At 37.2% G+C, this 27,029-nt stretch overlaps 1 protein-coding gene across 6 annotated transcripts in view; it reads right to left on the bottom strand.

Annotated features, from left to right (window-relative positions):
* THSD4 (thrombospondin type 1 domain containing 4) overlaps positions 1-27,029 on the bottom strand; it is a 317,288-nt gene that overhangs the window by 87,752 nt on the left and 202,507 nt on the right. Inside the window, exon 1 of one of the 6 annotated variants that reach the window (XM_062627024.1) lies at positions 21,084-22,688. The exons of the other annotated variants lie outside the window; for them this stretch is intronic. Within the exon in view, the coding sequence (XP_062483008.1) occupies positions 21,084-21,155 (72 nt within the window). The 5' untranslated portion in view covers positions 21,156-22,688. Of the gene's footprint in view, positions 1-21,083; positions 22,689-27,029 lie in introns of those variants that run through there. 6 annotated transcript variants of the gene reach the window in all.

Raw genomic sequence — 27,029 nt, 5'->3', positions numbered from 1 at the left:
ACTTTGAATTTATGGAGTTAGCTTCTGAGTTAGTCACTCCTAAATAGCTATTAGGTTAGAAGAGCTAAGTCTTCCTCACCAGACAAGAGACAATCCAGGAGACAGAGCAAGGACTGGACAGCCAGCATTCTTGCCCTCCATGTCACCTAGAAGTTATCCCAGCCAAACCAGTTTGACAGATACGTCCTTGGTGTTTCAGAGTATACACGGGTATGTCAGTGTGAGTGGTAAAATCAACCTACCTTGAGATTTTACCAGAAAAAAACCTAATTACTCCTTCCATAGGGTACTGCACAGAGTTTTATTGCCTGAACTTCCTATCTCTGTACAAACTACATACAGTTCTACTGTCCATTTCCTGAGGCAAACACATTTGGTTTTATTTATGCTAGTTGAGCCCTTTATATGAGCTACATTTCATTTGTCAATTTAAATAATGAAATACAATCACAGCTCTGTGTATTCTGACTTAATGAGAACATGTTCAAAATTATAGTAAAGAATCTACTTCATGAAGGCAGATGAATACCACTCTTCACTATTTCAGTATTTCTTTCTCAAGTGTTTATGCCATCTCCCAGAATAAAATTGGTTCTTTTATGGATACAATAATTAAATAAATCACTCACTACAAGAACAGATAAAACCAACACAAACATTAATGCTTCTAACAGAAGATGGTAGTTTTCAATAAAACACTGCTGTAATCTCAGCAAATCTTACAGAGCAGTAATAAAAGAAGAAAAAGTAAAACACATACTACTCAAAAGGAAGCCGATAGACAGAAAAATCTTTAATATCACTGTCTCTTTAACATTGAACCACTAGTTAACTCTCACCCACATCCTCTTTCAGTATATTCTTTTAAGGATTGAATGCAGACTAGACTACTCCATCACTGATTCTTGCAGGTAAAAGATAATTCTTGGAACATCCAGATGGGAGGCAAGCTCAGTCAAATTACCAATACTGTTAATGTATTTGCGATGATTCTCTTTCCAAATTAACAATTTTTTGACACAATTTGCTAAAAAATGGCAGAATTTACAGACAAATTAACAAAAAACTACAATAAATTCATTGTACTTCTGCATGGTTCATTTTTTAGTGTATGATGTCAGTGGAAATGGAATAGCACACATAACCAAGCTACCTTCCGATCATGCTTAACAAGCAGAAGACCAGCTAATCTTGAATAACAAAACTCTTCAATATATTTAAACTTCTCCTGCCTGCTGAATACTATGTAAATAGATAGAACACCATACATCATGGCAATTCTGCTTACTTCATAACAAGGAACGGCTGAGGGATCTGTGGTTGTTTAGTCTGAAGAAGAGAAGGCTCAGGGGAGACCTTATCACTCTCTACAACTGCCTGAAAGGAGGACGGAGCCAGGAGGTTGATGGTCTCTTCTCCCAAGGAACAAGGGATAGCACAAGAGGAAACCGCCTCAAGCTGCTCCAGGGAAGGTTTGGACTGGATATTAGGAAAAATTTCTTCACAGAGAAGGTGGGTCAGGCATTGGAACAGGCTGCCCAGGGCAGTGGTGGAGTCACCGTCCCTGGATGCATTCAAAACCTGTAGATGAGGCCCTTAGGGACATGGTCTAGTGGTGGGCTTGGCAGTCTGGGGTAATGGTTGGACTGCATGATCTTAAAGGTCTTGTCCAACCGGTTGATTCTGTGATTCTATGAATCCAGAACCTATTCTAGTTTTCTGGAATGCACACCTCAAAGTTGTTGCAGCTTCCTAAAAATGCAGCACAACTTAACAAATCTCTTTTAAGGCTATATACTATTTATTATCAAGTAAAAAACAAATGAAGTCTGCACTAAGATAAAAGTTGTTGGGATTGGCTACAAAAGAACAGTTAAAAAGAACTTAATGAGACCATCTAGAGTTTCCAGCATCTCTAAGAACTAATTGGATGACACTATGTTTGGTTAAATTTGGTCTGATTAAATCCTTCACAGCAGTTGAAGCCTTGACGTACAAATCTGAGCTCCCTTTACTGTGATTGCACACCTAGTATCTGCTGAAACTTTAAAGAAAATGGAACAAGTGGCTTCCATGGCTTAAGCGTGACTAAAGGAGGTATTGTGTGAAAGAGTCTACTGAGGAAAGTGCCTTTGTTATCTGTAAGCCTTTCAATGTCTGCCTTAGTAAAAGAGAGGAATAAGAAGAAAAAATAGGACAAGTATTTCACACGTGGGACAGCCTTCCTCCGCTGTTCATGAAGCAGCACAGAAGGATCTTCTTGCCTCTGTCAAATTTTACACCTGGTTGCAACAGGTTGTTGCATTTGTAAGCACTTAACACTTGACTTCTATAAAGCACTAGATAGCGACTCCTGAGGAGAGTGAATGGTTCCAGAACACTCACCATTTATACACGGCACAGCTGTTTGAATTTTAAAATGAAGAAAGCTAGGGTAAATATGCTCATGAAGACTTACAGACCTTTCCAACCAGTGCCACCTGGCAACAAATGAGTCACACTGAAAAATGTTTCCGTAAAAGTTATAATCAGGACTCACTCACAACATTTAGTGTTTCACAACAAGCTGACAATCAAAGAGTCTTAATTTTAAGGCTGTGGATTAACAGACAGTTTTCCAAGACCTATCCTCTCAAGTTCAGAGAATGACTGCAGGTCTTATTTATTTTGTTTGGTTCACCAAGCATCACTGAGTATTAATCTTTGTTTCCTGAACAGTTAACACCTATTCCCAAATACCACCATTTTTGTCAAAAAGCAGAAATTACTTTCTACTGACTGACTGATGTGCTTGGCCTGATACTTTCATTCTTTATGGATATATAATTAGGCATTTAAGTTACATTTCACTATTTTGCAATCCAGCTTTTAATTGCATAGGTTATAAATAACTGGAAATATATTACTGGTGTATATGTGACAACACAAACATGACAATCACTACTAGAAGGGGTAATTACATGGAACTCCAAAAATTTCTTCAATTTTCATGTTATTTCACATTGATAAAACACAGCACTGCTTGTGGTAATGACAGTTACGATGTGAGCTATTTATACTTCATTGGAAAATTCTGAGAGCCTTAAAATTCCCAGACTTTGCAGGATCAGTCCAGATAAGATTTTGCCAATGTCCTTCCTGCTCAAGAAGTGGGGGTGAGCTATGTGGTAGTGCAGATCACTGTACCTGTCAGACTACAAAGAGAGCATACTAGAAAAGAAGATTCCATAATCCAATGCCAATGCTGAATAAATCACCTGAAATGCAAACTAACATGAAGCAGAGGCAAGAGTTCCCATCACTTTGTGCTCTATAGTGTAAGACCAAATAGATATGCAACACATAGTTAACAGGACAAGAGGAAAAGTAATTCTCTGCTCATCCACTACACGGAGCAGGCTCAGTGACCAGGAAATTCAAGGCGTTTATACAAGGAGCACAGACTTGCAAAATGGAGGATCAGGCTATAAAGACCACAGAATTTGGCCTATTATGTACTTACCGTATTACTTTTAAAGTATTTTCCTTCTGAAGAATTTATTCCAGACTGCGGCCACCATTTCACATGAAGCTGTAAAAGTCACCACGTGATGTTTTCTACTATCTATTCATTAAAAATATCTATGCACGGATTAGAATTCAAAGAAATCAGGGTGTAAATCTGTTTGCCCATATGTGAAAATCAGTTTGTAAAAGAACAAATTCTATTATTCTCGATACAATGCATACAGTCTCACCATAAAAAAAAAGCTGTATCATGGAGAGTTTAGAAACCTGATGCTAGAATTAAGAAAGAGCCTAAATCTTCTACTCTCTACCCTAGAGGAAGATTAGCAGCACTTTGAAGTTCTAACACAAGATCTTCAAAGATTGCCTAACATTAACAAAAACTTTGGGTTTACATACACTGTTTAAAAGGGACTATGAAATCTGTAGGCCTGAATAAACTATGATGGTTTAGGAACCAGCCCTTCTATCCCCTCCCTCAAGTCCTGCGTGGCTCCAGACCTCCCTGGCAGACTTCTCTTTCTCCCAGCTTTGGCCACAGGGTACACCACAGGATTTATATCCAGAGGCAGGGTTTCAAGATGCCAGGGTTCAACATGAGGTTTCATCGTTTCCCTGTTCTGTTTCCACATTCATGTTCCCCAGCACTACGCAGAACACCACAGATGAGAGCTACTGTGGTACCTAATCTAACCACCAGAAAGAGAGCAGATAAAATGCACCTAGAAAAGCAAACTTGCACAATTCCTATCAAAACACCACACTGGCACCCAGTAACATTTTAATGGGCCACATTTATGACATACCCAACCTCTACAAGCACAAAAGCACAATAACTAATTTCACATGAAAAATTCCAGGCTTCACATCCTGTTCAGCAATGAAGTTACTGTTCAGTACTGAAGTAATGAACTTACCAATTCCATTTTACAAATAGCTAGAAAGATGCTACTACTACATTTTTGCTATATAAGCACTCCAGACTTGCATCTCCAATACTTTGCATTTTGCTTAGACACAGGCACAAAGGAAAAGCAGTTGTAAAACACTAAGATTCTGATTTGTTAATATTTAAAGCTTATTTTGCACTGCTGTGTAAAAACATACATACTCATCTTGGTACCTGGGCAGTAAACACTGTGATGAGAAAAACTGTTCCAACTGCATTTTACTGGACAAGCTTTTAAAAGAAGTTGTAAGCAGTAAGAAAGTGTAAGATGGACTTTTCATGTATTTATTTATTGGGTAAATAAATAAAAGTTTCCTGGAGCTGGTTCAAGGTCTTGTGGGATAGCTGCCAATCTTTGTTTCAAACTTAAAGCAACTATACTACAATATTTCACAGAAATCCATTGTTACTGCATGACAAAAACAGCGACCATACTAATACTTACTGTAATTCATTGAAGAGTATCTCCTTAAACTTGGCAGTAAAGTACAAAGAATTCCAAATGTAATTCTTAACATCCCCACCCCCAGACACTGGCAGGGTTTAGAAGCCAGGCTTTCTCAAAAGGAATGCTTTTAACTTCAGCACTAAGAGGGCTGAAATTATTGTAGAAAAAAGTATATTTCCTTTTTCCTTCAAACACCCACTGTCTTCTGTGCAATTCAGCCCAAGGTTATAGAAAACTCTATGTTCTAAGTTTGGTGATCCAAATCCTTCAGTCTTTACTTAGGCAAAACTCCCACTGAAGTCAGTGAAGTCAGTGGGAGTTTTGCCTGGGTAGGAACTGCTGGGTTTGGCGCAAAACATACGTGGCTCTGTAAGCTAAGGAGGATGTGAGTGAAAGTCATGCATGTAAGTAGCTCATGTTTCCAGCCACAAAAATCATACATTACTTTACAATATACGAATTAGCATCTTGATAATTTCATATTACTAGCATTATGCTGTAGAGTGCATATAATTAAAGCAATGGAGAAAGGTTTGTATGATTATTGATAGAATTAAGTGACCACAAGGACACCAATTCCATATGCAGTTACAGTTTTTGAGTACAACTTCTTACTTGGCAATCACGAAAAAAAGAACCATGACCTACATCAAAAACTCCTCTAAGAAAGGCAGGCAATGATTCCTTGAACATGCAGCTCTGCTTAGAGCTGTATTTCATGACTGGGAAGCTCTGCTTAAAGCCATGTACCTCATCTCATCTGTGTTCTATTGTAACGTAGGGCATACTACAGTACAGTATGCCTCATAGCCCCACTAGAAAACCATGGAGAATATCTGAGATATAGGAAGATTTTGGTTCGGAGAAATGCTTCACAGAAAACAAAACACAATGTTACTTAATAAGTAAAATATCATGGTTGTGACACATCCATTATGGGTCTCCAAGGCATCTTAGCATGCTTACACTTCCCTTTATAAGTATATTCTCTCTCACACATGTGTACGTGCACTCTGTGTGAATTCAGTGTATGTTCTCAGATTTGGACAGCCCTAAATACCAACAGTACTGTGAGAAAACAGATGTGGGGAATTTAATAATGGTTTTAGAGTGAAAACTGGTCCAAACTGACGTGTGACAATTAAAAGCTTTACAATAAAGCATGAATTCGGTTAAACCAATTTTAGCCAACCTTCAGTATTCCACAGAACTACATTTTAAATATCATACTTCATTTTTAACTTGCTTCTGCAGGTTTCCCTTTCCCACTTTAAAGCTGCTTTAAAGTTTAGACTCAAAGCCCTAAATAGGTTTTCAACCCTCAGAAAACTCAAGTTTTGATAAATTAAATAACTGAAAATTTTTCATTCACTTTGAACATGAACCCTTGGTATGACTTCATGACATACCGCTATTAAAAAATCTAACACCTTGAGTTTTTTGCCTTTCGGTATTTTTTAAGTCTTACTCTTCTCCTCTGCCCGTACGGCATGTAAACCAGTTGGATATGATACTTGAAACTGCCACCCCAGAAACAAGACTGCTTTTTAAAACATTTCCCTGTAATATTTAAGGCCTAAAACCCTAAATAATACTTATAATCATTTTTTTATACTTTTATTCTTCCCCCGCAGACCTCCTTCCATCTGGGTTCGGAATAGTACTATGGGACACAATCACATAGGACAGAAGTTGTTGGTGGACTTCAGCAAGAGAAGTCTATGGAAGACAAGAAGGATTTGTTGCAGGGGAGGGCTATACAAGCGTGCATCCTAAATATCAAAAAGTTACATTATGGAAGATTTGCCTGCACCAAAATTCTGTCCCATGATCACTGAGTTTTCTCTGCTTCCAAAGCCTCAGAGCACAGGGCTACAACCTGATTGCCTTCACTTTCCACGCTATTCCTGCTATGAGTCCTTCGTGACTTGCAGGAAGGGAAGAGCTCCAGGTTCCCCAACCAAATAAAATTCTTTTATCAAAATCTAAAGTAATTATACTTTGGGGGTGGAAGGTGAAGGAGAAACAGACGCAACAGGATGCAAAATAGTATTTCCAGAAAAGCTCAGACCTGTAATACAGACATGGGTTCTCACCTTCCTCACATAAATTGTTTTCAGTAAACAGAAATCTTTCTTCTTCATACCCTTAATATTTTCAAGTAACAAACAGTACGGATTTTCTGAGGTTTACCTGAAAGAACCTAACAAACACACTACCTTTCAATTTGGGAAGGAAGCCATATACGATAACTTGGTATGATGCCACTGCTGTACTTGCCAAAAAAAAAAAAAAGTGGGCAAAGGCAGATTAAAAAAAAAAAAGGTAATTTGCAAAGGCTGATGGTCCTGCAAATGAATTAGCATGCATAGCTATCATACACAGAGACAGTGAGAATGGATTTTATGTGGGAGGTTATGATGGGAAGAAGGTATATCAAATTGTGCCACTTTACACACAGAATGGGTTTAAATCTCTGTGGCACTTCTTTTCTTTTTGGCAAGAGTGCTGAACTATGCTGCAGCAGGTATCCCCATGAGTTATGTCTCCACCTGTTTTAAAACCAGTACAGGAACTGAGCTCTCCACATTGTTGACACAGACCAGTGCATTTCCGAAGGGACAAAGCTTACAGCAAAAGGAAACAAGTCAGGGGACAAATGAGTACTACTAGTTTTGCCTTCTACATAACTGGAAACCCCTAACTCTTCAGATGAAAAATACATGCTGTTCTACCAGGTTGCCATGATAGATTTTAGAAAGACACAAGACAGTTTTATGGTCTTATAAGTGTTCTTCACTGAAAGGGAAACTTGGAAGTAATAAAGCACTTTCTTGCAACTGGAGCCTGACTGCAACTGCTGCCAATACAGCAGTAAACTGGCTTCAAGTATGTGAAGTCAGATGGTTTCAGCTTCACCACTGCAGGGAAACCAACTCTGTAGCCTGGCACAACCACTGTCTGGAAATCTGCCATAACTGTGCATTGAGTTAAGCTCCAGACAGACTGTAAGGGCTGAACTTTAAACCATTTGTGTTTTTAATGTACGCAAATAAATTTATAGCTGCATAAAAAAATGTCACGCTTCAGGGATTAACCTCTAATAACCTCTCTTGCTATGTTAACAAAGACATTTAAAATCTGCCTCTCCAAGTTACACACGACTCAGGTTAATGAAGGCAACTCAAAAAGAAATTTTAAGGCCTCATTATATCTAATAAGGGATTAGTGACACCAGCATTTTTTAAGACCACTTGTGGATACTTTCATGCTGCCCTGTGGCTTGGGACTCCCTCATTTTATCTCAGGATTCCCAGACAAAGGTAAGTTTGGCCCGGTAAACAGAATGTTACAGAAGTGAGCAGCAGGTAGGACTGGAAAATGGAAATAATTTTCATGACATACCACTTTCACCATAGGCAGTCTAGCATCTAACAATTCACTGTTATCACTACTTCACAGATGAGGAAAGTAAGGTCAATCAGTAAAGCAATCTGTCATTCTCATGAAGTAGAGTTTAGCAAGAAAGAATACCTAAGAAACCTTTACTTTGATTTGACTATAAACTAGAACCTGATTATAAACTATAACTATGTCCTTAAAGCTCTGAAAAATGTAACTGAATTTTCTCCTCCATACTTTTCACTTTTAAGTATTTTTACTGTTTTGTCTAAACAACAGCTAGAGTTTGGAATACTTTTGGAAACAGTTCTACAAGAGCAACTAATAGAAAAGGCAGCAGGTTCCGATGTGGGGTTGTTGTTATTCTGATTTGGAATGTCAACAGAATTGTTTTGCCAGCTTTAGTTTCTACCTAGCGATGCCATTAAATTCTGTAGCTGCTTCAGTTTTGACAGTACAGGCCAATGGGGTCATTGCCATATGGATCCCCTATTGTCTAGTTAGCCAAATCTTTACAATAATTTTTTCAGAGGTTGTGATGTTCAGAACAGATAAAAATTTCTGCAAGGATTCTCTAACAGAGGTAAAATGGGCTTACATTATCAACTTTTTCTGACTGGGAGTACTAGTAGGATCATTTCTTCTACGTTATCTCCTGTTACCAAAGACAGTGGTTCCTGTTCCAAATCTATAGGTAAGCAACTGAAATTTCTAACGTGCTTAAAACTGGTCAGATGTTAAAACTTCCCATTGACTATTCCATCTTCTGCCATATATTTCTTGTCTTGCCTATGCTTAAGAGGTAGGAAACCTCTGGTACTGTCTGTAGCTGCGCTAGCATCACATCAGTACTTCTCAGTTTTCATCTTATCTGAAAAAGTTCAACAAATGCACAGGACAGATGTAAAAAATAAAAATAAAACAAAAAGCAAGAACTGAGCCACCCAACTGCTAAAGCAATTTGTTCATGCATCTGATAATACTCTACAACTGTTGATATGACTCCAACCTATGGTGTACAGTTTGGGCTTTATGTGGTCTACACAAATACACATAAAGGTTGTAATCCATTAAAAATTGTGTACACTTAATCAAGAAGCAGAAATATATCTTCTATCCAAAAGATGCTATAAAATGAAAATTAAAATGAGTAGTTATGTCCACTGGTCTCAGGGAGACGATGAATACCAATAGCACAACAAGGGCATTTTGTCAATAACAACTCATAGAAGAATCAGTGAAAAACTGCTTTTTTGTCTGACTCAGGAATTATTTCTAAAATGGTATGCTCTGGTAAGATAAAAAAAGATCACAAATACATTAATTGTTTGCATTTATACATACATATAAATACACTGTTATTCATGCTGATAGTTTTTTTAAATAGAAAACCAGCCGTTACTCATTTTCTAAACCACTGTGTATCACAGTTACAGTTATATTATTTCTTCATGGTTTAAACAGCTTTAAATTCAAAAGTCCGTAATTTCTATGCAAAGTTAAAAGCAGACAAAAAGGGACAGACTCACAAGGGAAGTGTACCTCTATGTAAACATCGCCACAGGCAACCAAACAGAAAAACTCCAGTTAAATGATCTGTTTGGAACAAGTAAGTATGAAATTTATTACATAAATTAACTGAGAAAACTTGATAGGCGTACCTAAACATCACTGCAGCAGCTACAACTTTTAGGGCCTCACTGCATGCATACACTCAAATACTTTAAGACAAAGAAAGGATGTAATCAAAATTTGAATTAAAATGTGACAACACTTACCTGATATGAAAAATGTTAGTAGCTATTATCAGTATTCACATTTCATAAGACTTCTATTTACATCTGAATCTTACTTATAAAACTGCTTGTTATTAATCAGAACACATGCACAAAAATTTGTTATATTTAATCCTCTCCACAGTACCTTACCTTCAACAGACAGCCACAGGGCTCCATTTGATTGGTATCACTAGGACCAACAAATTATGTTTATTTGAAGAATCTGCTTTGCAATAGATGTTAGGATATGAGACCTTATCAAAACAATCATATCCAAACAACACTGACAAGAAAGTTGTTGGTATTGTGGGTCCTGCTACTTTACGGATTACAATGCCTCCTGCTGAAAGGAATCTCTTGCCTTTTGGCAATGTAACAGTGCAACTGTATGATAAAAAACTTGGGAAAGAAGGTATCTTTCCAAGTATAAAAAAATATGAAGAATTCACTTAATTCTCAGTTCAAATACCTATTGGTTTCTAAATAGAAATACGCTATTAGAGAAGTTACTAATTAAAATGCAAAGTTTTGATTGAAGCTTTAAGCAAATTTTATAGGAGGAAAAAAAACCAAACCCACAGGTATTTACTGCATTGAAGAAAATGTCTCTGCTTTCAGCCTGCTTGCCTATAAAACCAATAACAACAGAAACCAAAATCTGTAAGGAGGTAAACTGTACCTAAAAAAAATCGTCATTAGCTGGATAGCACTCCACTGAATATTTACTGTTGTACTCCAGAAGTCCTAAATCATAAAGCTAACGAAATAACCACAGAACCACTCCCCCTCAAGCACTTCCCCTTCCAAAAGATATTGAAGACTTTTTTCAACCTTTTACTGTCACCACTGTAATCCTCTGAAGCACCCAAGTGATGACATTTCAGAGGTCTGTAATTATTAGGTAATTATGCCATGATTTCAGATTGGAAAAATATTAACTACCTCATCATATCTGTCAGTTTGAGGGTTCACTGAGTAACATGTTAATGGTTCTAATTAGACATCACCTGACCTCCGAGACAAAAGCTTAAAATTCTCATAGACATAAACCAAATCACGGCAAATGTCTGTTTTCTTTTTCAGGTTTGTATTTTGTTTATTTGTTTCGTTTGGGTTTGTATTTTGGTTTTGTTTATTTGTTTTTTCTGTTTGGTTTGGGGTTTTGTTTGGTGGAATGAACTGTGGGGGCCTAAATCTAGACTAATCTAGTGAAGAGAAGGATTGGGGGGACCTTATCATTCTTGACAACTACCCGAAAGGAGGTTGTAGTGAGGTAGGGGTTGGTCTCTCCTTCCAAGTAACAAGCAACAGGACAAGAAGAAATGGCCTCAAGATGTGCCAGGGGAGGTTTAGACTGGAGATTAGGAAAAATCGCTTCACAGAGAGGGTGCTCAGGCATTGGAACAGGCTGTCCAGGGCAGTGGTGGAGTCACCATCCCTGGAAGTAAAAAACTGTGGAGATGCCCTTAGAGACATTGTTTAGTGGTAGACTTGGCAGTCCTGGGGTAATGGTTGGACTTTATGATCTTAAATGTGTTTTCCAACTTGTTGATTCTATGATTCTACGAATCTCTCCTACAGTGGGCTTAAGGTCTTTGTTCTCCCAGTCCCTGTGTTTGTCTTCCAAGACTTCAGCGGCACACTCACTATCTCCTTAATGCTCTTTTAGCAGCTGGAAACAGCTGCAGGTGTTAACTTTTGATCCTACCTGCTCCCAATTAATTCTGAAAATGAACATTCATGTATATGGCTGGAGCTACAGCTGCCATTCTTTCCAAAGTCTTATGGACTTCTGTGCATCACAATACTTCTGACAACATGGAAAAATGTGTGAGATTTTGCCAAGGAACTCCTAATTTTCAGTACCCTGTATCTTGTCTTGTAAACAGATATACTGATTCTTCTTTCCTAACAACGCCTTTGGGAAAATCATAAAAGAATTAAATGATTCATTTTTCCCCACACACAGAATCCAGTGTAGTAAGAAAAAGACAAAATTAACGTTAGAATAGTGACTCAAGGTATCCACTACAAAAGTGTAAACGATGGAAAGAAAAAACCCACACTTAGTAAATAGCATCTATTATCACCTTTAAAATAGTGTGATATTTTAGGAGTTTATTAGGAATGACAACACAGATAGATTCCTAGCCCGATTCTCACTGAGACTAAGGGTCTTTAAAGCCTCTTGGTATTGACACAGCTATAAAGAAGTCAGTACAACTAAAAATAAAACTACTAATCTTTCTGATTTCTTCTGAAACAAGTTATTCTGATGAATAAGTTATTATGATGATGATTTACCTTTACCTGAACCCTAAGCACGGTTTTCCTTTCTATTAACCATTTTTCTGTGGTTAGAAACTGATTCCTACCATTACAAATTAAGCATCATGACACCAGTTGTTACTCCTGGCACTTCTTACTCTTGTCTGGCAATTAGAAGTGGTGGCCATTCAGAAAGAAAAGGCAGGACAAAGTCTCTGATGAGCCACACTAAAGACAGCTGGACACATTAGGTACTTCTTGCTTTCACTATCAGAATGGTCTGATAGTGGAGCTGCTTATCATTTTGATTTGCTTTAGCTTTGTTAACTTCCTGAACCATAATAAAACAGCTGAAGAAATATCTGTTTCTTATGTTGATTATTCTTAGTTACTGGCTTCTTTGGCAACGCACTGTTGTTCCCTCTGCCATTGTATCACCAATAACTAAGCATCTCAATGAATGTAACATATTACAAGCATTTGGTGTATGATCTATCAGGGATAGCATTGAATAGTCAACCTTGAAATACTAAGACAATCACCTGACTACCTGAAAAATTCAAAAGGATGAGATGCAACCATAGAGCAAATGATGTTCTAATCACCTCATGTCATTAGCAGGGTATGTGTGTCTTACCCTTAATGACATGGGGCTACTATGCCCCTGTCACTTATCCTCTTCCACTTCCTCCACAGTACCAAGGAAATTTGTGCCTTACCTTCTTCAAAATATATAAGCAAATACTTTATAAAAATGTTTTCAGTTCAACAGATTGGCTCAAACATAATTCTACCATTTAAGCAGAGAATATTTCATTTGATGATGAAATAAGAAAAGTAATTTATATAGTTATTCTGTGTCCTTGTGCTTTTCTAGAGGATATTGGCTCACAGCTAACATCAAAACAGTTCGTGCCCCTGGCTAGAATACTTCACTATCACCTGCTCATTCGAGCACTAAATAAATCTCAGTTTTCAAGTACTTACAAGCAAGAGTCCAGCACGTGTTTCAAACGCTCTATTCATGTACAGATGGTAACATGCCCTCCATACACTGAATGTTATCAAATGTGGTTTTCTTGTCTCTGCAGCAGTAACTCAAAACTTATTTCAAAAGTATGCTGAAACTATTACATTAAGAAAAAGAAGAGATATTTCTTTAGAGAAGGTAATTTCTTATGGTAAATCTATTAACTCTTTGGGATTAAAACGCAGCATTTCCACATGTTTTTACCATTGCTCCTATAATTTTAACTTACAAGAAGCACGGAAACATATTGTATTAAAGCTTTCAACTATGTTACCCTTTACCTGTGATGACTTACATATTTTCAAAAATCAGTTGAAAAAAAAAAAAATCCCCTTTAAATTTTCAATTAAAGTGGTTTCCAACCAACATATTTTAACAAGAAAATTATTTTTCCTTTAAGTCAGAAAACTTTGAAGGATTTATTTCCACCTCCATGATATTTTATAAAAAATCTCATGAAAAATGGAAGCAAACATTATGCTGCAGTCAAAAAGCAGTTATGGTTGGAAGGATTAATTTATTGACTCCTAATTCACCTCACTCTCCTGTGTCTGCCAAATAGGTGGGAGTGGAAAGTTGCAAAAACTTCTGCCTCTTGATAAAACCTTCCTCACAACCCACACACTGGGAAAATAATACCTGTAACCCATGAAGAAACAGATAGACAGCTTCAGGCAATGACATACACAGGCAAACCTTTAATTTAATACTCTCTCATGCTCCACTTTCATGTGTCTCATTTAGAAGGGGTCTTAGAGAAGCAATGTAGCTGCTGTCAGATACAACTGCTGTGTTGGTGCCTTTGGGTCCTTAAACACACCAGAGAATGATGTTTGATCCCTGCTGCTGTCCTTTTGACAGCAATCAATAGTGAGCGATATGGAAGGAACAGATCAAGTAAGGACAGGGGTATGTGTCACACATACCAGTCCCCTTCTATCCACTGGGTTTTAACCATGCAGTGAAAATTTGCTTCACGTTCCCGATTACTCCATAATTCCTTCCAACTCTTGACTCACAGGCTCTGAGCCACAGAACACTGCTAGTAATCCATCTATAGCAGTATACCTGCAGGACAGCTTGTAGCAAAATTACAGTCTTGACTTTAACAGCAGGGCATTTGTTTAGTTACTTAGCACAGCCTCTTTTGTGTGCCAGGTTCTTATTTCCAGAATGGCCCTGGTTGCACGAGGCCACATAATTCTATTAATCAACTAGTCTCCTTAGAATGTGTACATCATCCCCATGCAGAACCTAACAGAACTGTACATAAAAAGAAAGATAATCTCACACACTGGGGGGTGGGGGAAGTGTTTTAAGAAGTGACATTACTTAAAGGCAACCACCAGGAGTTTACAAGAATTCCCATTCTTTTAATTAAAGATTTTATGAGTCTTGGAACACATTCCTGTGCCCTATTATATCAGAGCACTTAAAAAAAATCAGAGCCTTATAACATTACTGTAAAGAGATAGAAAAACCAAAGAAGTCTTCTTTACAAGAAAGACTATATATATATTTATTTAATGATTGTTATGATTTATAAAACAACTAGAGACTTGTTTTCCTTACTAGATTGTATTCTCCCCTTTTCTGCTGTTTGTGAATACCTTTCAATACATTCTAACATAAACTACCCACCTCCTAAATTCATCTTTCTATTTATACACTCAGCATGTTCGGAACAACTATTAAAATTCTAAGAGATTCAATCTAAACTCACTGTGCCAGAAGAGAAAACATTTACATTACGGTGATAAAAATACATTTGCTAGCATTCAATTGTAACTGAATTATTCCCTAAAAAAAAAATTAAAGCAAGAGACTTGATACTTATAATGAAATACAATAAAAAGTATTCTGTGAACTCTTAGTTTCTAGGTAAAATAGTATTTCCAGGTGTAAAATTCACAGTATTAAAACATATGTCTATCTCACAAGTAATCCCACATATTTCTCAGACAGCCTTCCAGAAAATGGTCTATGAACCATGTCTAAGAAACAAATTATCTCATCCATCACACGCACCCATTTACGTGGTAATGGCTTAATGAATTTAGCTTAACTATGGTAGGACTGAGCATGATACTGTAATTACTGTGGGAATTACTCTAGTCCTCAATCTGTCTTTTAGATGTTTAGAGCATGGAACAAGAAGCTCACCATAGCCTGAACCAGAGCCCAAGTCAAAAGGCTTTGGATTCAGGCCTATGATCTCAGAGCTATTAGGGAGGTATCCTTACAGGCTTCTGCCAGTACACACCGCTTTGCTAACATTCCAGTTCTGCCTTTCCCACAAGAATAGGCAAGGATCCACAGTACAGGGAGAACTAAAAGCCCTACAGAAATCTTGAGAAGAAAATTGGAAGAACATTTATTCCACCTAATCACAGAGGTTGAAAGAATACATTTTAAGGCATTTGCTAGAATGTAATTAACTTTAAACAGAACATGTACTACACTAACTTTACATCAAAGTTTTAAAAGCAAAATAGGGCTGTGTTACTAATACTGAGGTTGAGACAGACAATAAAGGCTAGGGAGAGCGAGGCAAGAATGCCAAACAAACCTGTTCCGTAGTACTTACAGCAACAGCGATACAGAGCATATTCTTATAATTTGGCCATGTCTGTGGATATTTACTTGACAGGGTTATTTTTCAACTACGGTATGTCTCACTTTCAGATGTTCTACTGGTGATGTCAGCAATTACTGCCATATGTAAATTACCATCTGTTTTTTCTAACTCAGAATAGGGTAATTGTAAAGTAAATCAGAATGACTTTCTTTTATGTATACTAAATAAATAAATAGTTCAATCCCTCCTTAGTTACCAGTTTACAAAGGCCCTCAAGTATTCTCATGCTTCATAAACAGAAGGGTTAAGGGTGATGTTTTATGGGAAAATGTAGTCAAGGTGACATATCAATTTCTCAGGAGAATCAGTGGAAGTCCTTTTAACCTTGGCTTGCAGATGGGAATATTCAAGTACAAAGATGAGAAATTATTTTTGTCAGTATTTCAGTGGGAGAAATTACATTTTCTTATATGCTAGCCCTATGAAAGTCAGAAATGGAAATGCTTGTTTTATTGGTCATATCATGTGCTCCCTGCCTATAATTGAAGATGAAGTAACTGTAGCCTGGTGACTCAGCAGATAAAAGTTAACTAGTTAATTTCCTGGCCATACAGAGTTTCTTTGAGACAGTACTAGGATGCAAAACCATTATGGTGCTGGAAAAGCTGATTTGTCAAGCATATCTAAAAGCTTTTCTTATTGATAACTGGTTTGAGCTTCTGAATGGTATTTTACCTCTGTGCCTCAGGCATTTGTAAGTAATAGCTGTGTAACAGCACTCACCTACCTCACAGGACTACTGTAAGAAAACTGAAGACAAAATCCAGAGATAAACAATAATTAAGGCCACTCCAATATGGCTGGTAATATAAAGCTGAATGCAACAAATGAGGATCATTAACAGTCAAGCAGTGTAAGCATCGTCTTGTTCATTCTCCACACTGCACTTCTAGAGAAATGTACTTGGGTTTTTTTCCTCTTGCCTAAGCGGTCTATTTCTACGATCAACAAGGGAGCTCCATTCATATGTTACCACATAGAAATAAATCAACGTTGGGATGAGTTCTACTTCCCAGCTAACCTCAGAAACTGATTGGGCAGGCAGGAAAGAATTCCACACAGGGCTTCACATACTCTGAAGATGTTTTTTAAAATGCCTTGTTAAGGTTTTTCTTCCACAGCCCTGTAGAATACAGAATTAATTCTGTGCATATACATGCATGGGTATGTGCCCACATGCAAAGTTTTAGAAGCAAAATCACAACTTCAAGCTTAATATGGGTCACAAGTCTTCAACAATGAAAGAAAGATAGTAACTTGGAATGGAAGAAACGGTTCAGGCCTAACAGAGACTCTCTTTTATCTCTTCTAAACCCAAAACAATCTATCCACCTATTTTTAGGCATGAAACAAATCAGTTCACCTACAAAGATAGTGCTAAAAGTACTCCTTTTAGCTTACTAGTATATTTTATTTTGGCCAGAAAAGTAACTGTCTCTTGGTGCAAAGTCCATATAATTTGGATTAATAACTGAACCAAATCTTCTAAAGTTTGTCATTAATACCTTTGCTGTTTTTTCTGTTAAATATGCTTTGAACCTCTAAGTGATCTTGAGTTTCTCACAATGGGCTGCATTTGTGTAGAAGGGATTGTGACACCTGAACCTGTTCAGAACTGAATGATCTTTTAAAGTGTTGACAAGTTCTCTTTTCTTCTCTGGTTCCTGTGGGCAAGTTACTTACTGCAGAGACAGCCACTACAAAAGCAGAAATGAATGGAAGCTCATGACAACAGGGTCTTCTTCATTTATGTCTCTTCGATGTGGGACACTGCGTAAAACAACTGTTTCAAGTATTAACACAGAAGCCACTGGTCAGAACCAACAGATTCAGACTCAAAGCTGCTCAGGCTCCCTTGTGCGTTTAGTAGGTAGAATGTGATGTTTTCACCCTTTTATGCCCAAATTCCAAAAGGAAGCATTTCATGTCTGTGATTAAACTAACACAGAATTTATAATAAAAAAAAATATTAAAACAACCATTGAGGAATTTATTATCTTCTACACTTCATGTTAACTGCTTCACAAAGAAAGCTCATCTGCATCTAGTATTCAGATATTCTTAAAGAAAAATAGTATCCATATATTTAAATAAAAATTTTGCCTCTATAAACAACTATTTACTATATTAGCTGTAGCAAAGCATCTTGTTACCTGAACAAAAACCATTCAAGAGCTGAAAACAATTAGGTTTAAATCTTACAAACCAGTTCGTATTCACTTAAACCTGTTGAAAGTTGTGTTATGTCATATCATGTATTTTTATGATTAGTCAGATTATGATTTCTTGCCACATTAAGATACAGATCAAATCAAAATTTAAGTTACATGCTAGGCTTAGTTCCCCTTGTCCACATATGTTGACAGCTAGACCGAAGTTTTTTAATGCTCATAGAAAACAATGCAAACAAAACACAGAATTGTACAATTTGATAATGCTTTATTGCTGAGGAGGTCAGGCCAGTGAGTTTATAGTGGATAGCTTCACTGACCCAGGTAGTACTAATAGTACTGATTCATGGCCAACATGCATGAGATTAAACAAGCTGCTACACTGGGAGGAGAATTCAGCTGAAAGCACTAATACCTCGAGGAAGGTGAAATTCTTTTCTTAAAATACAAATATCTATCAAGTATACCAAGAAAACAGTATTTGTAAGGCTATCTGCTTGACAATGACTGAGAAGTAATTATACGCTTAGGAAGACTTGAAAATACAGGATTCCTCAAGAAGACACTAGTTGCTCAAAGATTTCTCAAGCTCAGTGTATGTAGTAAAACCAACTATTCTATGATTCTGTGAAGACAGTCATGCTTATTTGGTAAAAAGCACACAGAAAGATTTTGGTCTTGGCCATTGCAAATGGGGTATAAGTTGCAGAACTATGCAACCTTATTTCCCTCCTGAATGGAAAAGTGATGTAATGCAGTTTCGCTGAGTTCATGCCAAGTCATTCCTTAACAACAAATGTAAAGCACAACATACTTAAACACACACTAGAACAAGTGTTAGGTGTTCCTTAAAAATTATAAGGGTAAAAACATAACAGTTGGATTTTTACAATATTCTGTTTCTTGAATGGTCGAAGTTCTGCATGATAAAAACATGGAGAGAGCAAGCTGGTAAGAAAAGCAGCTTCCCATTGATTTTATAATCTATTAAACACTGACACTTTTATGAGCCGAACTTTTAAAAATACATACATATAAATCAATTAAAATATTCAGGAAAGTAAAGAGAACACTTCAAAAGAGCACAAAACTGTAATACAGGTTCCTTTTAAAAATGGCTTCTCACTTATTTTCCCTGTCTTCAACTCACTGTGCCCACCACAGGAAAAATCTTAACTGAGTAATTCATAGAGAAATAATATTTACCTACTAAAACCTACAAATTAAGATTCACTGATAAAGTAGAAGGCCATTTTTCATATTCTGTCTCCTATATTAGCTGAAAAACTAAGAACAACAGTACAGTTTAAAGTACTTGGCATATGGATTAGATGCTAAAGCAGTCCACATTGCACTTTTACAGCAGAAGTTCATTTCCAGGTAAGAAGACAGCATTGCTTTTCTTTTTGTTGCTAATGAGGGTAATTGGCAGGAACACTGCTGCTGCTCTAGATTTGTTCTTTATATGGATCTCTGAAGACCACGTACATGCCGTCATGACAGAAATATCCTCTATCTGAGCCACCACACAGTCTAAGTCTGAGGTATGGACAAGGCGAGCCCATCTATTGATCTCTGTCCTCAATAACTCAGAAAGTTGAAAATTCCAGTGACAACTAGAAAGCAATAATCAGCTTTTGGTTGCTCCAACCATCAATCCATCCCAATGCCCTGAGCTTCTGCTGAAAATTTTTCCCTGCTTTAATTATATCTAAGGCAGCACAAGATTCCATCAAAAGGCATTTTCTTGAATCAAAACTGTTACAATTTCTCTTTTTAAGACACCCTGAAAGCAAAATACAGTTTGTATCTAGACATACAAGCTACTAAGAGTGTCAATCACACACTGTTGGACTATATGCTTTTTCCAGTTCACCTCCACTTTCTTTTATCAGGGAAAGTAATTGCTTTGGACTTTACTAGGCTACTAGGAACTTATGACAGGGCTAACAAAAGGTAAAGCTCTAAAGAAGTTTTCAGAAGTTTTACTTAAGGCAGGCATATTACTGAACAAAACAATCCAATGATGCCTTTACAATGCAGAACTATACATTTCAGGTAAAAGGCAGAATGAGTATTAAATGTGTTTTATGCTAGCAATTTCATTAGATTGAATATTTGATATCTAATAGTACTATGCTTGAGGAATTATTTCCTACATGACAAATGAGTAGTTGCAATTTTCTGCTTTGGTATGAAATAAGGACATGATGAAAAACTGATGAGAACAAAAATCTGGAAACGGCTCTTTGTAAATCAAACAGCAACTTTTTAGAGTATTACAAGGGCTGTTCTACTCCATTATTTTAGATTTCTCATGTTAAGAATGCACAAAGTCCCTCTAATGATATTACATACATTTTTTAAAAATCAAGTTCTTTCTGCCCTGCCACATACTAAACGTTAAACATGCCTGCACAAAAAGAACATTATTAAAGGAACACAGTCTGGCGTTTTTACATGCTCACATCCCCAAAATAAAGCCTTTTACAAAACTTTTTCAATCAAGCAAGTTTTTTGTAGAAAATCTGAACAGAACAGTACCATCTACTGCTGCAAAGAATATCATATTTCTGTTAGTAAAGAAAAATTCACAAATCAGTCATCTCACAGAAATCATATTGTATATCAAATGCAAAGAAGCTAACTTTCAAACTACTCTCCCTTAGTACCTATAGGCTACTGCAAAGAAACCCCAAACAACAATCCCCCAAACAAAACAAACCCCAAAGCCTAAATCAAACCAAAACTATAGCTTTTTACATGTCAAGAAAACAATACAGTTCTAAAATGTCTACCAACATAAAAATCATTCACAATCCATCTTAACAGATGGGAAGAAAATGCAACTTCGACAAAGCAATTTTTGACAAGACATTATACTTTGCTTACCTCACCCCCAGGTCTTGCTAATACTGCTGTTTGAAAGCAGAGCAACGTTAGTATCAGGTAGCTGACAAACATTATTACCCAAAGTTAGAGCTACCCTGGAGGAGAAAACCCTCTGCCAAGTACTAACTGCTAGCAGATGCACTTGGGTGTCTCAGGATCACAGTTCTTGTAGGTACAACTCTCTCCCTCTCCCCCTTTCGAGAGCACTCACTGTACGACCAGGAGCTTTGCTCTCAGCACTGCTCTGAAGACAACTGGTAAGTTGATCTCTTCATGTAATGACTTCTCCCTGCTGGGGGAGGGGGCTCAGCTAGCAGTGAGCTGGGGGGCTGTAGTTAGTAGAAAGCGAAGAAGGGGAGGGACAGGAATGGTCACTGCCAAGTTATGCATCTGCTGTGATTCATGGAACAAGCTAAACGGTAACCTTTAATGCACGAGGAAGTTTGGCAATGCATTATTGACTTAGGCAGGCATGATTGGAGAAACAGGCTAAAGCAACTTGCAAAAGATGCCTGTTGATGGTTAGACGGCATGTGCTACTTAAAGGTACAGCACCTCCTTTTACTGAAGTTTGTAACAAATAAATCATCAATTTAAAATCTAACCAGGATACAGCCTATGGTTTTACAGTCAGCCCTTCAACAGCACAATTCCCCAGCCTGAATGGCCTGATCCTGCCAGGGACTCAGTGAAAATCTGCTAGTTCTCACTCCTGGCCCACAGGGAAGCCAAGTGTCATTCCCTCTCAGGAATGTCACAAGTGCTTCCTGAAATGGACCCCCATCCACTAGGGTAATCCTGGAGCAGGATATGGATATAATCTCTCTTTCTTTTTCATATTATAGCTGAATGGAAGAAATTCTGATTTGTAACACTCCATCAAACAACCTGCCATGACTAAGCAAGCAGAAGAAAATCTTTAATTTTAGAAAATGAGTAAGATCCACTTACAAATAAAGAACAAAGCAGCAATAAAAACCTGGTGCAGAAATGAACTGTTACATCTCAAAAGCAGACCACTGAGTGTTTGTCCCCAGAATGAGTAAAATTGCAGAGATACAGAAGTTGGAGGATGTCAATTTAGTTGAGTATGTCCAATTGTAAACTCTACGCAGTAGACTTTTTCTTATGCTAAACTAAGCAACATAAAAATATAGAATAAAAAAAGTTTTGAACTCAAATGATCCATCATGCTCAACAACAGGAGAGAAGAAATGTTCTATAACACATATAGGATACTCCAGTCCTCTATTCCCCTTATCTTCCTTCCCTTTCTCATTTTACTTTTTAACTTCTTCTACTCTACTTTTGTCTATTTATGTATTTTATCATGGGAATGGGAGACATTACGTTCTTAAAAGTTCTAACTCCTGAGGTCAAGAAATCACAGTATACTCTCATCTTTCATGTAAATACATATTTCTCATCCTTATGGTTGCAGGGGAAATCTCAAAAACATGACCCAAGAATAACCTTCTCTCATATGTCAGACAGTAAACCACAGGAGCTCAGAATACAGGTACTTTAAAATACTTCAAGATTTTTAGGAGGCAGGAAGCTAACATTTGGTGAAACTGAGCAGCACACCATTACTGTGTATTAGATTACACAGTAATAGGTTACACAGTAATACACAGAACATGTCAGACCCCTCACGCTATTTTTAAACTAGCTTTACCAACCATTATTTTCCTCTGCTGTGAGAGAAACAAATATTTTCCTTTTTAAAAAAATATTCAAACAAATCATAACAGAATTCTTTTATGTATTAGACAGCTTTCAGAATTGTAATTAAATACAGTCAAACTCCTAAACCAGCATAGAACATTAGCATTCTCACTGCTGCTGAAAGTCCAAATTCTGCTGGATTCAAATCTGGGTATCTGGTTCTCCAGCATAATCAAATCTGTATTATATTAACTAGATACCATTGTCACTGAGCCTCTTCCCTCTCAGGCCTTTGACAGACTACTAAAGCTGTCCATAAAGAGTCCCATCACTTCTCCTGTCCAACCGGAGTCACAATGCTGTCTGCCTTTCATTGTTAGCCTCCCAAATCAGCAGACCACCTTTCACAGATCAACTTTTTTTTTCCCCTGGCATTACACGGCCTTGCAGGACCATGGTTCTGGTGGCATTACTGCCAATACCTGCTAGCACCATGTTCAGTGCCAGGTAGGAAGCAATGCAATGTAGACCAAGCATGACAAGCGGTCTCAACAGCAGAAGAGTCCCCTTCAGCTGACTCCCCTCAAAGGAACAGTAAAAGGTTTAAAAAAGCCAGAGTGTGAGTTTCAGCATGGAGCTCATGAGTGGCTCTTCTGCATGATGTGAATGATCACAGGCAGCCAGCCCCAGAGTTGTAAGAATGGGTCAGAGAGCCGAGCTGGCACCTTTTGAAAACTTGACACCGGAGACTTAATGGTACTTTATGACAAAAATCATGCAGAAATGTCTACTACTACGTTGATCTCACAAATACAACACCTCACTTCAAGAGCTAAATGGAAGAAGCATTTTTCCCCTTTTTAAGGCAAACTGAAGGTTTGCAGATTATACCACTGTGCTGACATCTAAATGCAGAGCTGCCATTACAGGTAGTTTGTATGCTGGTTGCCTGTGGCAAAGCCTCGGGACTGAAAATGCAAAATCAAATAAACTTAAAGAAATTTTCCATCAAAACCCTGTCAGGAAGCCAACCTGTCCTTCTGGATTTCCACCCCCCCCATCCCCCCTTCTCCTCCCAAATATCTAGATTACCACAAAAGGATAGTGAGCAAACTGCCAACTAAACCAGAATCCAAACCACTTTCAACATGAAAGCTCCAATTATGATACTTACAACTACAGTTTCAGTGCTTGAAAAACTTTAAGAATACACCACTTCAGATATTGCAGTGTGTAACAAAATCTCCAATGATGAAAGTTGGTTTGTGCAAATTGAAACAATACTGATTCCATTAAAACAAAACTTTACCTTATCTGCAATTCTTCACAAAGTGAACTCATTTTTGTGAATAAATATATAGCATAGGCACAAAATTACCAATACTCTCTCTTTTAAGGAAAGGTAGAAAAGTAAAATTAAAAAATCAGGAGTAACTGTGATTTTGGCCCTCTCTCTGCTGATCATTCCAGCAAGCAGTATATCCTCTGTAAATTATAAGAAAAAAACTTACCAAAGTCTAACTGAGTATTAGTAAGACGAGTTTCTGAGCACAGAAAACTGTACTACATTCCCATTTAATAAACCATATAACTAATTCTTTCCACATGCCTTTAATTTTGCCTCTACAAAAACACACAGGCAGAATTTCCTGAAACCCAGAAGCTAGTGTTCTGTTCTCCACATTAAGACAGGAGATCTGTCCATACCTGCTACTACATTTTCAAGCTTTATCCAACTGAACTGGATGGAATTGTTCATGGTCACAACCACAGCGTTTCTTTGCAGCACAAAGTAACTTGAAACTTAACACTATGCCAAACTTGCACTGCTGCAACCAAGATCAGAATTTCTTTGCAAACCTTGAAGACCACTACACTAGAGACTACAAAACTATAGGTGAAATAGAGAAAAAACAAACCAGTTTATGACTGAAGAGCTACTTCAGATAGGAAGTTCTGCAGTAACAGATAAGAAACCAAAACACCCAGCTTTAGTAAAAGGGAAAATATACAACATCTCTAACTGCAAGCACCCTTGCTTTTATGTAGAAACAAATACAAATGCATCAAAATAATACCATAACTATTTCATGTATATAATTTAAACAGAATATCCAAATTTGTATTTTTTTTTTTTTTAAACAGAAAAAGACAACTGAAACTTTAAAGGAAAGTTCCTATCTTTTACTCTCAGAATTAAAAATACTTAAAATACATAATGGATCTTGGGATAGGAGAGCTCTCATTAAAAAAAAAATACTGACTTCCATCTGTGAACAAATTAACTGTCAGTCTCAAGGGGTTTGTAAACATCAATCAGTTTGTGAACTCTGCTTACTAGCTACCTCCTGAGGCAATTGCACCTGAATCTCAAACTAGGACAAGTTTGTTAAACTTAACAAAAGCAAGCAATTTCTCTTCCAGGTCTCACAGCCTTTCTGTAATTCCATATGAAATCATGAACAGTTTGCTCAGGTAAAATCACTCATAGTTACTTCTTTCTGCTAAAAGTATATTTGCTTAAAAAGTTGACCAAATTCCTAACATAATTGTAAGAGCATGACTCAAACCAACATTTTAGACTTTCTTTCTACCTTATACAGCTCTAACATTTGTAGAGCTATTCCAACATCAATGCTACTGCCTTTGGGAGGAAACAGAGGGTTCACTGGAAAGTCCACTGGTACTCAGCTGATGCATGTAAACCCATGAACTATTTAAAAGGAAGATAAAGGCTGAAACAAGCCTGTTCGTACAGCGTAACATGTAAGTCCTTTAACCATTTCTTAAAACAAGTATTGAAAAACAATATTCTGTTAATTTGCTTTGATCAGACAGCATCTTCCTGGAATCACTAACAGAAGAAGAAAATTAAGTAGACAATATATATACTATTCTTATTTAAGAAAAGGTGTTGGGTTTTCATTTCAATGTTCCATGTAAAAATGTACAGAGAAAAAAACTCAGGCTGAATGTACTAAAAATTTAGTACAAATTGCATGGGATGCTGATGAATAACAAAAGAAAAATCAAGTGGAAAATCTATCAAGTTTTGGTTTTATTTAATTGGGTCATCTTCCCCAGTTAGTAACCTACAAGTTACTTACAACAAAAAAGGAACAGCAGTTTAGCAGAGAAACTCTTGCATGCTTGACAAAGACGTGTAAAGATGGCTGCCATATTTAAAGCTGTCAGATAGGGCATTTCCTGATTTCATTTTTCCAAGAAGGTTTCCTTTCTGAATTTGTTCAAATATTTTAAGGCTAGAATGAATTAGTGCTGTCTTTAGCCTGAACTGCTGAGAGACACTGGCACTGACACTTCACTCAGAATTCCTTCTATGAGTTTTCCTGATTTAAAAAAAAAAGAGTCTGTGCTAATTTAACACTTGGAATAAAGAAGCCTCCTGCTACCCCGTGTGTGTCTGCACCGTCAGGGGATTGAGACAACAGAAAGAATGTATTTTCCTTGAAGATAAAACTGTACTGAGGAGGATGCATGCAGAAAAATGCCACTCCCTGCCCTGCCTTCCTGGATTCAGGAAATACTGCAGCTGAACCACAAAGGGATTTCTTTATCCTCATGGAAGCTTTTACATTCACTTCCCTGGTTTCTGCATTTCACTTGCCAGACAGGGTGATGAAAGAAAGCAAGAGATTCTCCCCTACACTCCTCCTTCTATAGTTTAAGTATTCCTTTTTGCTACTGCAGTCCTTTTGAAGGAAGGACACTCACACACTAAATCTGAATTTCATCAGCATCTCTATCTTTTTGACCAAGAACAGATGAAATAACAATACTTAGAAAAGGATCAAGAAGGAGTATTTGGACTTTTATACATGTCATTACAAAAAACAAAACTCACACAGCTTGGGAAGGAAGTCAAAGTGTGAGCTACATATCAGAGCCTAAAGGTTAAGTATATGGAGCCTAGTGAGACCAAATGCCAGACTCTAAGCAACTTGAAAGAAACAAGTAGCGGAGCCTCACACGTATTTCAGTGGATCTCAGCATTTTTTCCTGGTCCAAATTTTAACTCCATTTAAGCATTTCAGACACAAGCACTTTTCCAGCTCATTCCCAACATCTTATTTATTTGTACCCCTTCACTCAACTGCTTTTTTTTTTATTAAGAAGCTGACATCACATGATTTCTTGTCCAAAGAAACCTTTAAGGGGTAGTTATGTTCAGAACAGAATTCCGTCCAAAATGGAAATACTGACTGCCTACCAGAATACACCATTGCATGGGGCATTGTGTCTTCCATTGCTACTTTA

Source organism: Pezoporus occidentalis, unplaced genomic scaffold (genome assembly GCF_034315485.1).
Source record: "Pezoporus occidentalis ecotype Australia unplaced genomic scaffold, CSIRO_AGI_Poc_V1 ctg11, whole genome shotgun sequence".
Classification (NCBI taxonomy): domain Eukaryota; kingdom Metazoa; phylum Chordata; class Aves; order Psittaciformes; family Psittacidae; genus Pezoporus; species Pezoporus occidentalis.
Note: the sequence above shows the minus strand (reverse complement) of the source record. Positions and strands in the feature narration are given on the sequence as shown.